Source organism: Ammodytes marinus, assembly GCF_949987685.1.
Source record: "Ammodytes marinus genome assembly, chromosome: 18".
Lineage (NCBI taxonomy): Eukaryota > Metazoa > Chordata > Actinopteri > Uranoscopiformes > Ammodytidae > Ammodytes > Ammodytes marinus.
In genome coordinates this window covers 24,340,287-24,355,831 of record NC_137222.1, presented here as the reverse complement: position 1 = coordinate 24,355,831, position 15,545 = coordinate 24,340,287, and the positions used below count along the sequence as shown (strand labels likewise).

At 39.1% G+C, this 15,545-nt stretch overlaps 1 protein-coding gene across 2 annotated transcripts in view; it reads left to right on the top strand.

Moving 5' to 3' along the window:
• The window catches only part of LOC307265089 (ras-specific guanine nucleotide-releasing factor RalGPS1-like), a 112,451-nt gene that overhangs the window by 86,640 nt on the left and 10,266 nt on the right, over positions 1 to 15,545 (top strand). For both annotated transcript variants that reach the window (XM_080046663.1, XM_080046664.1), the window contains 2 exons: positions 675 to 768; positions 8,397 to 8,464. In XM_080046663.1, the coding sequence (XP_079902789.1) occupies positions 675 to 768; positions 8,397 to 8,464 (162 nt within the window). The remainder of the gene's footprint in view (positions 1 to 674; positions 769 to 8,396; positions 8,465 to 15,545) is intronic.

The window sequence follows — 15,545 nt, the reverse complement described above, 5'->3', positions numbered from 1 at the left end:
AGAGTGACCATCAGGTTATTGGCCTCCTCCCTAACTAAAGCCCTTCTCCCCTGATCACTCAGTTTAGAGGGACGGCCAGCTCTAGTCCTGGTGGTTCCAAACTTCTTCCATTAACAGATGATGGAGGCCACTGTGCTCATTGGGACCTCTAAAGCAGCAGAAGTGTTTCTGTACCTTTCCCCAGATCTGTGCCTCGAGACAATCCTGTCTCAGAGGTCTACAGACAATTCCTTCGACTTCATGCTTGTTTTGTGGTCTGACATGCACTGTTAACTGTGGGACCTTATATAGACAGGTGTGTGACTTTCTAAATCATGTCCAAACAACTGAATGTACCACAGGTGGACTCCAATTCAGCTGTAGAAACATCTCAAGGATGATCAGCGGAATCATAATCCACCTGAGCTCAATTTTAAGCTTGATCGCAAAGGCTGTGAATACCTATGTACAAGTGATATCTTCTTATTTTGAATACATTTGCTAAAATCTCAAACAAACTTTTAAAAGTTGTCATTATGGGGTATTTTGAGGAAAACAAATACATTAAATCCAGCGTCATTCCAGGCTGTAACATAATGAAATGTGGAAAAAGTAAAGCGCTGTGAATACTTTCCGTATGCACTGTATATGTGTAGCATATGTCAAGGGACTTCTTCCAACCTTTGTTTCTTCAGATTACTTGGTGACCCTGCCACATATCCAGAAGTATCTGTTGTCAGTTCACTACATAGAAGAACTCCAGAAGTTTGTTGAGGATGACAACTTCAAGTAAGTGTCATCTCAGTGCCTGGAGTGCACATTCAGTCACATCATTTTGTGTGTGTGGTAGGGCTGTGTATTGGCAATGACTTCACGATAAGATACTTATCATGATACATGGATTATGATATGGATTATGACATTGCGATACTATGCTATTACGACATGCGATATTCCACATAGTTCACTGAAAATGTAAGCCTGGAAATCCAGACCTGCCGCTAGGCGCTGGCAAATTAAATTTGCTGCGCCTGTTGGTCTGGATAATCTCCATTGAAGCTCATTAAATATGTCAAGAAATGGTCTATTGATCATGGCCAGACCCTCTATCGTTCTCGATGTGGGTCTGGATTTCCAGGCTATGAAAATGTAAACACAGATCTAAAAAACAAGTCGCTGTGTAAAATCTGGGTGAATTATATTGATAATTCAGTGGAAAAATGTTATTGAAACAATTTAATTCAAAACTTTAATCCAGATTCAAAATCCGGCAATTCAGGGAAAATAACCATACTGCTTCATCTATAAGAGCGGAGGTTGTAGTTCACAACCCATCAAAACTCGAAAAACATTTGATCAAAATATACATTTTTGGAGCTAACGATACAATACATATATCATGAAAATAAATATCATGATTTATTGAATCGATGTTTTAGCACAGCCCTAGAAGGGTGTAAACGTTTAAAAAAATGTATTAAAGGTTTTTGAACGTTGAACAGATGTATTGATAAAGTTTGGGCTTTTCACTCGTGAAGGTTTAATTGCACTTTACTAACAGTAAATACGAGCGTACATAGTTCATCAACTCTGGGCACGTTCATCTTCAGGTTATATTTCTGCGGTGACTGACGGCCCATTTCTGCGGTGACTGACGGTCATTTTAAAAAATTCTTCCAAAAGAAAACAACGGTTTTCCTTTTATTGATTTTTATTAAACGTCTATGGTTACTATGACTAAGCAGTTACACATGGACACGTGCACATGTGGATGTATTTACCCCACTAGAGGTTAAACTCTTTCTGTTGTTGACACTGAAAAAACTCTGTCCATTTTGGCCACAACATCAGCTTTTCTCTAGCACATGGAAACATTGAGGTGGGCCCGTGAAATTGACAGAGGTCAATGCACAGGAAGCAGGATGGAAAAGGAGAGACAGCTGGTTTTATCTTCCTCCTTGGGGAGTCTCTCCATCCAGCAGGCTCTGAAGGCTTCTTCAGGCCTTGTCTCCTCTTGGCTTTGGCTATGTGCCACGACTCGTGACCGATTAATGTTCTTGTGTAGACGTCATTTCAGGTCTCTGGTGAATGCTTAGTCTATTTATTCCTCAGTTTCACCGTTTTCAAACTGCACTTTTGGTTGGAACGTGAAGTAAACTCCAATGAATTCACATCTTTACTAATAAGTCATAATGAATAACTTGTTATGTCATTATGAAATTACTGAAGGGTAGGGTTTGTATCGGAAGTCTTCAAACCAGAGTATGTAACTTTGAAGGAAGAAATCCCCCTCATCCATCCATTCTTGAAATTAAAAATGATTAATAAGGAATACATTATACCCTTCACTCCGTTGCGTAACTAAGCGGTTTTACTGTTACAACCTCTCTCTGCCTTGTATGACTGGTAGTTAATTGTGGCTCATGTTTGCTGACTCATTTTCCTTGCTGTACTCTAAAATAAGAAACAGAGACCCACCCATAGTTTGTTAATGTATGAATGTTTGATTCAAGTGTCCAACACCTAAAGGTGCCCCAGGCTTACCAGACATCACTTACTTTACCTACAGAGGCCAGATTAAACAAAATGAAAGCAAGTCTATACATGGCACGGTATACATACAGCGTTGGTAGAAAGTTTTTTTGCTGACTTTATAATTTTGTTTTTTTGCATAAATGTCATCTCATATGTGATAATCATTCAAGTCCTAAAATAACATGGAAAGGCCCAATTAAACCAATAACACAGTAAACATTACACTTTTCTTCCATTATGTATTAAGCAAAATGATTGAAAAGAAGTATCCCTTTGGATATAGTCTGTAAAACGTTCATTTCACTTACTGGTTTGACCCTCTTCAGCATCAATTAGTTCAAACAAACATTTTCTGTATTTATTGATCAGACACACACATTGGCTTGGTGGAATGTTGGCAAATACTGCTTCAATTCAGTGAAGTGATGTTCCTTCTCTGCATTTACTGCTCTCCTCTTGTCTTTCTATTGGATCAAGGTCTGGATTTTGACTCTGCCATTCCACAACATACACATTGTTTTCTGCCTGAACCATTCTTTGGTAGCCTGACTCACTGCATGACCCACTTTTTGTTGATTTTATAGGCATACTAAGCGATTTAATCTAGATTTTTTTGACTCACCATCCGCCAACTGTCCGTTGTGTGTGCATGCTGAAAAAAAGTTAGGTGTTTACACACAGCCACGGCTCCGCTAACAGCGGACTCTGAGCCTCAAATATTGCCTCGGTTAGTATAAACATCAACAAACATTCGCCAAACATTCGCTAGAGCTTACCTAGTGTGCCTTTAAGTCTACCAACGGATAACCTGACATGGTTCTGTAGAATTCTAAGGTACAATCCAAAATTAATCAGTTCCATCTATGATAGCAAGTTGTCCCATGGCAGTAAATCAGCCCCAGACAATGATACTGCCAACACCCCTGCTGCACAGAGTTATACTAGAGTTAAATTTCCTCCATTTGCACACAGCCTCACAGGGGATTGGTGAAGGCCAAACTCTTTAGAAATGCTTCAATTAGCTTTTCCATGCTAGTGACCATGTGTTTCACGCTGAGATCATTCATCACTGTCGGTTATTTATTTGTAAGTGATTAAGTGAGTATTTCTGAAAGTGAAACTTGTAGTTGCTTATACACACTGAATCTATGAACTACATGACATTAGTTTGATATGATCAAAAAAGCAATTCAGGAAATAAGACACTACGGTGCTAGCCTGGCACCGCCAGCCTACCAACTTCTGCTCAATTTTCATTTCCCTTCAGCAGTCAGTCTGGGCCAAGTCTGTATATATTTGCAGGTTTTTTTCCGGCAGATTTTTACCTGCCCAATCAGCGAACAGAGGAAGTGTGCGTGACGAACGTGTGCCAGTTTCAGTTGTAGTCAGAAGCTGACGCATGACATACTTCACGACCAAACGTTATGCGATTGGTTGGCAGATCCAGAGTGGCACTGGGCAGATCAATAGTTTTAAACCTTAACAGACACCCGCCTTCAAGTTAGGTTATGTTTGTCAATTGAGCGATTCCAGACCTTCTTCCAGACAAATGGAATGAAGTATGATGGTCTGGTAGGACCAGGCTACTACGGTGCCGCTATCGGCACCCTAGTGTTGAGCGCTTGGCACAGCCACGACAGACGGTCGGCAAGGAATATGTCTAAATGCATGGACGTCATTATTTGACACTTTGGTATAGTTTAACATGACTATAAAACATAACAACATTTATAGGTCTGAAAAAAGCATAATAGGTGCTCTATAATTATCTTAAGGCCCCCATTAGTTTTAATTGCATTTGATACATTTATGGATGGATAGATCTTCCTCTTGCCCAGTTAGCCCTTTGGACTCCACAGTTGTATTGAATAATCTGATGAAATCGCAAAACCTCATCGATATTTGGAGAATTCAGCATCCCACCGAGAAAGAATACTCATTCTTCTCGCAATTTCATGGCACCTATACAGGAATGGGGATTGCATGAGCAATCCCTGCATCAAAATATATTAATCTCAGATCATAGTCCCGTCACCATTGGCATCGATGCTGGATGGATGGATTACAATTGGCAATTTAATTCTAACTAACATAATGATTCAGCGAAAAAAGGTAGCTGAATCTTCCCGGACCTCACAGCCGACGTGTTTGTCACATAAAGCTACATACAAAAAAAGAACGAGGATATCTTTCCATTTCTGCATTCTCTCCCACTTCCCAAATTAGATTCAAATGCGCAAACTGAGCTTAACTCAGAAATATCATTACAGGAAGTCCTTAAAGCAATAAAATAATTTCCAAATGGAAAGAGAGCTGGCCCTGATGGCCTTGGTATAGAGTTCTATAAGCCATATGCAAATGACGTGGTCCCTCTATTGTTGAGAATGCTTAAAGAGTCAATTAAAAACAAAAAGCTACCAAAGTCATTATAGACTGCAAATATTTCCTTAATTTTGAAAAAGGAGAAAGACGAGGCATCATATCGGCCAATATCCCTTCTCTGTAGCGACGTAAAGATGTTCACTAAAACTTTACCTAATAGACTAAATAAGCACATTTCAACCATTATTCACCCAGACCAAGTGGGTTTTATCCCTATGAGATTTTTTTTAAGGTACGTAGACTAATTAATATTGTATACAGCTAAAGGGAATGAGTCAAAATCTGGAATATTTGCACTTGATGAACACAAAGCATTTGATGAGGTGGAGTGGAGGTACATGCTGTTAAACATAGAAGAGTTCGCCCCGGGCAATGGGAAGTGGGCTCAGGGGGCAGCCCTGTCGGACACCACGATGTAAACTAAAAGGATGAGATCTCTCCAAGTTGGTAAGAACGGATGCAGTTGGATCGGCATAGAGCATCTCTACCCAATTAATTCTTATTGGACGTGGCCCTAGGTGTTCAAACAGTAGAGTTGTTCATAGAGTTTTCCATTGGTCTAATGGCCTGTATGATAGATGACGGGGAGTACTCGATCGGTGTTGCTGAGAGGTCATCACTGGCGCTAACCGAGCCTGGTGAGCTGCTAGCTTGCTCGTTTGACAAAAAGTCACCTTCACTCCCCGAAAGATTGTCCAGCGTCTTTGAAGTTTTGTGTCTTGGTCCTCACCATCTTTAAGAGCTTTATGTGTTATTTGCCACCGTCAAAAGGCTTTCAAAGGAGTGTTTTTTATTTAAATTGAGTGAATGTGGAGTAAAAACACTCCATGGCCTGCTCACTCAACTTTATTCATATCAATATTATGCATAGTTAAGAGGAGAGGTATCAACTGCTCGACCACAGCAGATCTCTCTGTTTTTTTTGCAGAAAATTATCAGGATTTTGGATGAATAGTGTGAGGCTTTGTGTCCAGTCTCTAGTTACTCCATGTGTGTTGGAGGGAAGAACATGGATGCGACATGAGAAGCTGGTAACAGGGAAGAATGTTGCATATGGAATTATCGACTTTAGACTTTATTGTCCCGAACTGGAAATGAAGTCTTAAATCAATAATCCCATATGCGATTGGTTAATGACTGGGAGGAAACGTGAGGAAAAATGCAAAATCAAGAAATCTGACACAGTTAAACATGCAATACAATTAACCAGCGAAAAAGGTTGAGCTTCCTGAGACCTCAAAGCTGGTAATTCTACACTTCAAAAACTGCAGCCATGCTAGCGACTAATTTAACCATCTGCGGGTCATAACACAAAGTATTTGACAAACGAAAACTTGACCTGGCTGATGGCCCTAGATGACAAGTCAGAGGATCTCCTAAGTTATTATAACAGTAGGCTATATCAAGGTTAATGTATTTACCACATTTCAAGGTGGGCCATCCCAAAATTGTTAGGACATTTCAGTCAGGACAAAGTGGTGGGCCAACAGACTGACATTGCCACCCATGGAGCCATGATGCTAGGCATGGCTAAAAATGTTCCAGCACATACTATCCAGTTTGTCATCTTCATTTTTACTGGAGCTTGGGCCGGTGTCCTCCAGAGAACCCTGACATGTCCTGCCAAACTACGTCTCAAAGGGAAAGAATCCTGTGGTGTCCCTGAGGTTGTCCTCCAATGTGCATAACACATGATACAGCCAGCTTTATCTAAGATTCAAACTTCAAACACATTTTCCATTATAGGATAGGGATTGGCACACAGTTTTAATTGGCATACAACTCAATTTTGTTTTTGTTGAGAATAGATATTTTTTTCTGCATGGCTTCTCTTCAGACTAAACCATTACTTCATATTCACTTTTTTCTTTGTATGTCCCATATTACAATATGTCCAGATATCCACATATTGACAGTTTTTTCAGACCAACCCTATTTTTCATCACATTTGTCTCACACTAGCCGAGGGAGCACCTAACTCCAGACTTGAGCACTGTTGGTGGAACAAGTCACCTGAATGAGAAATGTGCCAAATTCAATTTGTCTGTCTCTTTACTATGTCTTTGAGCAAATATAGGCCATAGAATGGCATTTATTGGCGCTATGTTGAGCCAATAAATGCTCTGAACAAAGCAGACAACATTTCTCCTCCTGTTGTTTCTGACAGCAACTGCCGCCTGGGACACAGACGTGGCCATTAGCAGGTCAAAACAAAGGCTGGCCTGCTGCTATGTTTGGCCGCCCGCAGCTGCTGATCCTGGGTCAGCCACCATGTTAGTGACAGAGCAGAGCGGGTGGGATGTACAGGGCGGGTCATTCTGCGCATGTTTTAGTTGCTTAAAAAAAATGTTTGACAGCCCAAACCTTTTCACAATGGTATATGATCAACATCTTGTCTTTGTCAAAGAGAAAAACGTGCTGGTGTTGCCAGAGATGAGAGGGTGAGATGGTCACAGAACACCGCTAATGACACTAGTGACAGGAGAGGAAACAGATGCACACATGGAAGAGGGCTGCTTGTATGATGTAATGTGGACCTTAAACATAAAGGATTGTTTGAAGTTTACATAGCTCGCCCCTCGCACAGCTTTTCTTAAAAACTCAACCAAACCCACTCTCACTAATTAATGACTTTTTTACCCACAGTTCCTCCCAATAAATACTTTCCAAATGTGGTGATGAGTAGAAGAATCCCATTCACCAAGGAACACAATTTATTGGGGCTCTTCCACATGCTGGTAGACCTAAATGAGCATGTGCAGACAGTATGACAGACTTATGATGCCTTTTCTCAGGGTCGGCATACACTAAATAGCCAAACATATTGGGCCACCTACATGTCCACCTCCAGTAGCTTGTATGTAAAAACACAGTATTCAACCAAAATCAATAGTATTTACCAACCATGCATGTCCTCACAAGTTATCTTTTTCTGTTTCAATATCTGATGAAACCTGAACAAATGTTTTCTTTCATCATGACAGTTTTTATTTTATTTTATTCATTTATAGATTAAAATTCAATTAATTATGTTTTAAAATATATCTAGGCTTACAGATGAAACAGTGTGGGTGTTTTCTAGTGTATCATACAACAACACTTTCTGTCTTATGATACATTTTGATTCTTTATTTTTAATTTCTGACACCAAAATTCTCCAAATGTCTGATGAAGTTTAAAAATAAGTTTCAGTCATGGTTAACCTGCAGTCATTTTAATGCAAATCCATTCAAAGTTTATTCTGGCCAATGTCCTCCAACCCATTTTAACATCAACAGATGAGGAAAGCAGTGTGAAGCCTCGCTGCGAAGTTGAGTAATGCTCAGATAGACATACTGAAGGCTGGTTCTGATTTTTCTTTTATTATCTTGGGTAAATAAATTGATACCACAATAAAAAGGTCTTTAATTAAGTGCAATTTAACTGCTGGAATTGACATCACTGCAATAGTATAATTACCAGAAAGCAGCCGTGTCTGATGGAAACCATTTATGTTGCAGGCTCTCTCTGAAGATTGAACCTGGCAACAGCTCTCCTCGCATTGCTTCCTCCAAAGAAGACCTGGCAGGTAAGATACACATGTGTTAGAGCTACACTGATGCAATAGTCTTACAATGGTTTGGCCTTTATTGAATACCAGCTGTTTATTGTACTTACTTCTTTAGTTCTTAAAAAGATAATTTGATCAAATATTAGAATTTTAAGTGAGCTATGTATTCAGAATATAGCTTGAATCATAACAATACAAAATGAAAGGGGGTTAAGACCAGAGCCTTGAGGTACTCCACAGTTCACGGTGAAATTAAGAATAAAAAGAGTGGATGGAGATGAAACACTCAAGGACAGTGTGTGCAACTCCAACAATGTGTGACAGATTAGTATACTGTGATCTGCAAAAAAAAAAGACTCTGTTTTATAACTTGCCTGAATCTCCCTTGATGCACAAAGAAAAGAAGCTCTTAAATAAATGTATTGTTGATAATGATGACGATGATGGTAACTCAACGGTTTCTCCAGGTTAAGTTGGTTAGTGGTAAAACTTTCCACGGCCCAGCCACATGCGGGGAAGAACCTAACTAAATGAAACTTTTGAACCAGAATATTCACTTTAACTTCATTTAACAAAACAAACATTTTATTTATTGTTACTTGAAAAAAAAACTATAAGTCTCATTTCATTTCCCTCGTTACCTTTGCAAGCAACATTGAACGTTCTACCCTACTAGCTTTGTATTGCTTTTGTATCAATGAGCAAGCTAACCTAGTCAACAAAATGGCTTCTCATCGATGCCAGGACCTGGACATAAATTGGGGTGCCAGAAAAGGAGGGAACTGGTAAAGGGTTTAGACCCCAATAATGATGTTTTAACAATTTATTTTAAGTCAGAGAAAAAGCATGCAGCAGCTAGGCTGAGCCTAAGGGTGAGGTAAACGATAGCAGAGCCTCTGTAAATGTTACGACGGCGACCTGTGCACACAGATGACGGTGAGGCAGTTTTGTAGGAATGAACGCATTCACACGCAATGATAGTGAAGCATGAGTAAAGGGGGACCGTTGACCAGCCCTTTTCAGGGGGGCCCAGCCATTTGTGTGGGCGGGCCTGAAGCATGCAGTGAGCACACTCTGAAAGCTGCAGAGAGCTCTCGTCCTGCATTGTAACATGTGCAGAAAGGCCCGTGCAGTGGCCGCTCGTTGAAAAGTGCCATGAAGACATGTCGCAGAGTCAGTCCACTTCCTTTCCTGTGTTTTACCGATGTTTAGATTGGTTGATTTGGAATGAAAGGAGGTGATGTAATGCAGCGGGAACAAGCCAAAGAGCTTGATGTGGGTCAGGATAATGAAGAAGGATGAACCCAGAGCCACATCAAAGACAGCAAAGCGCTCTGCGGCTGGCCAACTTCAGACTCACGTCAACACAGGGACCCTTAATCATGATCATTTACATGATGGCTTAAAGGTCTAATAAGGACTGTGCCACACACACAGACACCTCACACATTGAAATCATTAGCAAATTGGATCAATTGGAAAATCCTTAGAAGATAAGTTGAGAGAAGTAAAATAGTCATCTGAGATAATTGTTCAATCATTTCAGTAGTAATAATTTACCAAATTACCAAATATCACAGCTGAAGATTATAGAAGTTCTGTGGCTTGCTAAATGACAGAGCATTTTTTGATTGTCTGGACTGAGTTTTTTTATTGAGTGATACATCTTCTCTGTAGCAGACTTTGAGAAACTTTCATTCATTGCAGATCTGTAATTTAAGATGATCAACCAAGAGGCTTTTTACTAGGCCCTACTGTATAAGTAAGGGGTGTGAACGTTTACAAAATTGTCTAAAAGGTTACACGGCGATTTTCTTGTTCACGGTTAATCGTGACGTCATTGCCGGATTCCTCCTGCTTCTGCTACCATGTAAATTTAAGTATAAGATTTGTCAGATATCTGAGATTTAAAGGACCCGGGGCCATTATTTATACAGTCCTGGTAATGGATGTTGTTCCATTTCTACATTTTGAGTCTTGTGCAAAAATAATACTTTTTCCCTGCAACTATGCTTATAGTTCAACCATTACTAGCCATTTGGTTCTCTCAGACAGACCTCATATCCTGCTGCATCAAAGGATCCATGCTCTATTAGAAAATCTATTCCATCCATATACAGTATGTGGATTGCTGGATATAGGGGAGAATGGGGGATTGTGAGACATCGGGTAATGTGAGACATCCCCTGTATCTAGGCAACGGAACACATTTTTGGTCATGTGAGATATATGTTTTCAAGCCCCTCTCATTTCCCCGTGGCCATGAAAGAGAGGACCTCATGGTGATGTTGTAAGAATGTTTTTTTTCACAAAAAATTATTTTTTGCATGTAAAAGTAAATTTTCCTGCTGTCAACTTAATCAGCTGTTGTGCCAAAGCAAATTGATTCAGGTATAAAAACTTCTATCATATGTTGATGAACTACCAACATATGAAACCATGTGATGATGAAAACTGAAGATTAGCCTGAATTGCTGAGAGGTAGTTTTTTCTCAAATTGTGGGGTAAAGTGAGACAAATGAAGTGGGATAAAGTGAGACAGTGTCTGTGCCCTCTTTTAATGAATCCATTATATTTGAGGTAGCAAGGAGACTAGTTTGAATAGGATAAAAGACAATGCGGGCCAGAGGTGGGGGTTGAATGGTTATAAGGGTGTCAGCAAGGGCATGGTTTGGCAGGTATGTATCTGAGGTACAAAATAGTGACCTTTAACTTCAATGGACTCTAAGTAATATGTTTTTTATTAAATGAATGATCCCAATAAAACAAATGCAGAAACATTTTAATCAAAAACTCAAAAGATGGAAAATGACAGCTGGATCTAGTCCTGTGTTCTGAGTCCCAGGCTGTTCAAGCTGGTCCTGATTGTCCTTTGCTCTGACCCCCAGACACTAGCTGGCTCTAAGGGTCTTGTGTTCTGACCCCAAGACTGTTTTTTAAACTAACTGGTTCTATCTTTCATTTGAATGATAATTATTGAATATCAATTATATGTTGTATTTGATCAGAGTTACTTTCAAGTGTTTAGAAAAATGTTTTGCTAAATTGACCAAACCCCATGATTCTGTTACTCGTCCGACACTAGCTGTCAGGATTGTAACTGTTACAACATGTGTTGTTATGGTTTAGAGGGAAAAAGCAAGTGGTTCAGTTTACCCCCTTGATTTTTTTGGTCCGTCTCAGTTTACCCCGAAGCTGGGGTAAAGTGAGACACATGACAACTTTTTTTGAAACAATCGTATTTTCACTGCTGTTCGTCCTGAATAAATTCTGATAACGTACATTGCTAGGAAACATCCTGATTAATGGGAAATGTGTACATTTGACTGATAAATCATTTTAGCTCACTAAGAGGAGAGCAAATGTAAAAAGTGTCTCACATTACCCCGTTCTCCCTATTGTATGATGCACCTTTCACAGTGATTATCATTACAGTGATTCTTGAGAAGCGGGACAAAAGACCTTTTTGCAATAATAACTGCTGTTATGTTTAAAAATAAAAATATTTAATATTGTAGAATGCGTAGGGATTAAGAATAGAATGTCTGGAGCACAATTATCCCCTAAAATTTTATTTTATCATTATTATGTCAAATATATGTCACTTGTTATCTTCTCACAATGTCCAAAACAGTGTGTCCACAGAGAAGGGTTCATTCATTCATATGTAATAAAACCTATTAAACATGTAATGATTAAAAATAGCTTTTTTCATCAAAAGCAACACTAAATAATCTCACATACCAATCAAATCTGTTTTTCTACAACACATTCATGTTTTATAAGGTGTCTAACTGGTGTCCCCACTTTTTGTAAACACCGTCAGACAATGCATTTAAATGTAATACAATCAGGCAAAATACGGGGCAGCTGTCACTATGAAGGACCTCTTGTCACATTCTACCTCTGCAGAGTACATTAGAATCAGACAGGCTCTGATAAGTTTTGTAGTTTTAGAATATTTTACATCCCAAATCTTGAAAGTCCTGCGTCACAACCATGATATGTCAACACCGATTTACAATTTCTCAAGAAGTTATTTGAAATGTTTCAATAATTTTATTTTCCTGAAGTAGTTCATACTAGCACCTGTCATCAACAGAAAAACCAAATGGCTACTATATAAATTCCATTTGTTTTGTTTAAGAAACGTTAAATATGTCAACACCGTCAGATGTCAACTCTTTTACAGTCTGACGGTGGTGACAGGCCAATGACATTCAATGTGAAGGCATCATATTTGGGTGGTTTTCAAGTTATTATAATTATATTAAATATAGAAATAGGGTTTAGTTTTTCTAATACAGTATTTATGGAAACTCTCACAACCTTCTTTTGTCATGGATGATTCTTAAAAAAGTACAGGATGATATACAAAATGAGGCAATTTGGTGTGAGTCTGTTAGACCAAGTCTGATTCAAAAACTGTAATGTGAATCTTGAATTAAAGCTCAACCAATAATATGCTGTTATAAAATCACTGTTATTGATTATTCTACGTATTTGATGGTTAAAATTACTACATCTGGGTTTTTCTCACCACCGTCAGATATGTCAAATCCATAAGATATACTTGTCAACTCCGCCAGATATGTGTCATCTCCATCTGATATTATATTATTTTGATAATAATACATAATGATATTTTATAGTTGTTGAGGAATGGTTGGTCATATGTGAAAATCTAACCGGTCACCTAACATGAGAATGTGTTTTGAAATTTGAAACACATCTTGATTGCTGTTCATTTTAAAGTAAAAATTCTATTACACACTTCAACTAAAGAACATAGAGGAAAATCGATATAGAAAATGTATATTCATATAGCCTACATTTTGAAAATATTTTTTGTGGCCTCTGTCAGTCTTGGTGAATATTTGTGATCACTATACATCTCATGGGTTTAACTTAAATTGAGGGAAAATGTATTTTTTTTTGGTGTCTTGACGGTGTTGACACAAAATAAGGAATAGCAAAGTAAAAAGCCCATTTTGATAAAAAGGACAAAAGCTGGGAGGTTGTGTCAAAGCTTAGCTCAGTAGCTTAGTATATGTTGGATACATGTAATTTAATTTGCCTAAACAACATAGGGTTTGTATTCTTTCAACATTGCACCTTGTTTTGTCCCACTTCTCAAGAATCACTGATTAGTGAACAGTCTGTGATATAAGGTCAAAAATGATTCTTATGTTAATGTCCTCATAAGTGTTGTTAATTATCCTTCAGTTGTATTCTAAGTCCTGGTTACTTCCTCATCCCCGTCAAGATAGAGCACATGGACGAGGACTCAGACACATACCAGACAGAGCTTGTTTAAATGTTGCTATACAAAATCAGAAGTGTTTCAGACTTTATAAGCAACTTTTCAAACAACAACACACAGGTAAATAGAGGTAATATTTCCATCTTTAATTTTCTGCTGTCAGTGTGAATACATTAGTTTTGTTTTTATTTGCTTTGTAGGGAAATCCGTGCAGACGGAGGAAAACCACATCAGAGGGAAGGAATAGTCTCTTGTCAGAAGTTTGTCATGCTGTGGCTTTACAAGACAATGTCATCAATAATCAGGGAACCTGGCTGACTGGAACTAGTCATTAATTTAACTTTATTAGAAAATAAGGAACACATTTCATACCCATAGCCTGTTAGCTTAGTAAGCAGACATTTAGAGCTAACGGCCGACTAGCATCCCATTGGCGAGTTAACCGTGCAGCTAATAGCAGTCCTAACAGCAGCAACATGTCAGCCATTCCACAGCAGTGGCCTCAGGCACTGAAAAAGTTCATGTTTTTCCATAGACTCAAGCCTGGCAGTCTGGTCTGGCCAGCCACATGGTGGATTTTGTTTGTAATGGTTTCCATAGTAATAGCTATTTCTCTCTCTCTCTCTCTCTCTCTCTCTCTCTCTCTCTCTCTCTCTCTCTCTCTCTCTCTCTCTCTCTCTCTCTCTCTCTCTCTCTCTCTCTCTCTCTCTATTCTCTCTCTCTCTCTCTCTCTCTCTCTCTCTCTCTCTCTCTCTCTCTCTCTCTCTCTCTCTCTCTCTCTCTCTCTCTCTCTCTCTCTCTCTCTCTCTCTCTGCACGCATACACACACTAGGACTTATCACACAGTTTAACGTAAATACACTTGAGTCAATGTCTTTGTAGAGTGAAGCAGTGATGACTGGTGGACTGTGAAGTTAGTGGAAGGAAAAGGTTTTGATTTGACTGCATGTGAACTATAAAATCACTTCTCTGTGCCAAGAGTGTACAGTCACTATATCATCATCTGAACTCCTTTTGGAAGGAAGCGTGTGTCTGAGCTATTACATGGAAATGTTTGGCTGGAAATAGCAAGTGGTCTCAGGGTCAACGTTAGCTGTCTATCACCATGAAAGAAAAAGAAAAACGCACTCCATTTTTCTTTTTCATTACAAGATTGATTTTCCTTATTAAAACATCTTCTTCTCATTATTACACAGCAGTCTGTCTTGTAACTTTCCCCGGTATGATGAATGAGTCTGAGATGATAGGAATGTTTCATGTGTTCTAATGAGAAAAAGAACCAGTTAAAGCCAAGAGGAAAGTCCTGGGGGGGGGCAGTTAACACAGTGACTCTACAGCAGTTTGTTACTGTAGTAGTTAACTGGCAATAAACAAATCAATTCTAATCCTCCCACTGATTTAAGTTGTTCAGTGGGTATATGGCTTTGAATTTGTGCAACAATGAAATTAGAAAAAATCTAGTGTTAATACACAGCATAGGCTCTGTAAACTGGTATGTAAACAAGTGGGCCCACCATAGCTAGCAACATGCCTGTTTACAGACCCTAGAATGTGTATTACCACTGGATTTTTTTTTCAGCGCAGGTATGATTGTGGGGAAATCGCTCACTCTGCCTTTAATACCTTATGCCTGTACCCATGACCTTTTTAAATGACATAAATGCAACAGTGAGAGACAGAGTAATGCTTTGCTTCTGGCTGCATATCTTCCTCACCGCCCTGTTCACAGACGAGTTCCACCAATCAGAAGGTTAAGTCTGGTTAATGTTAGAGTCATGGTTGGTGTCTGTTCCAGACGAGACAGTGGCATTTGTCTGCTGCCTGCCTGTGAGACAG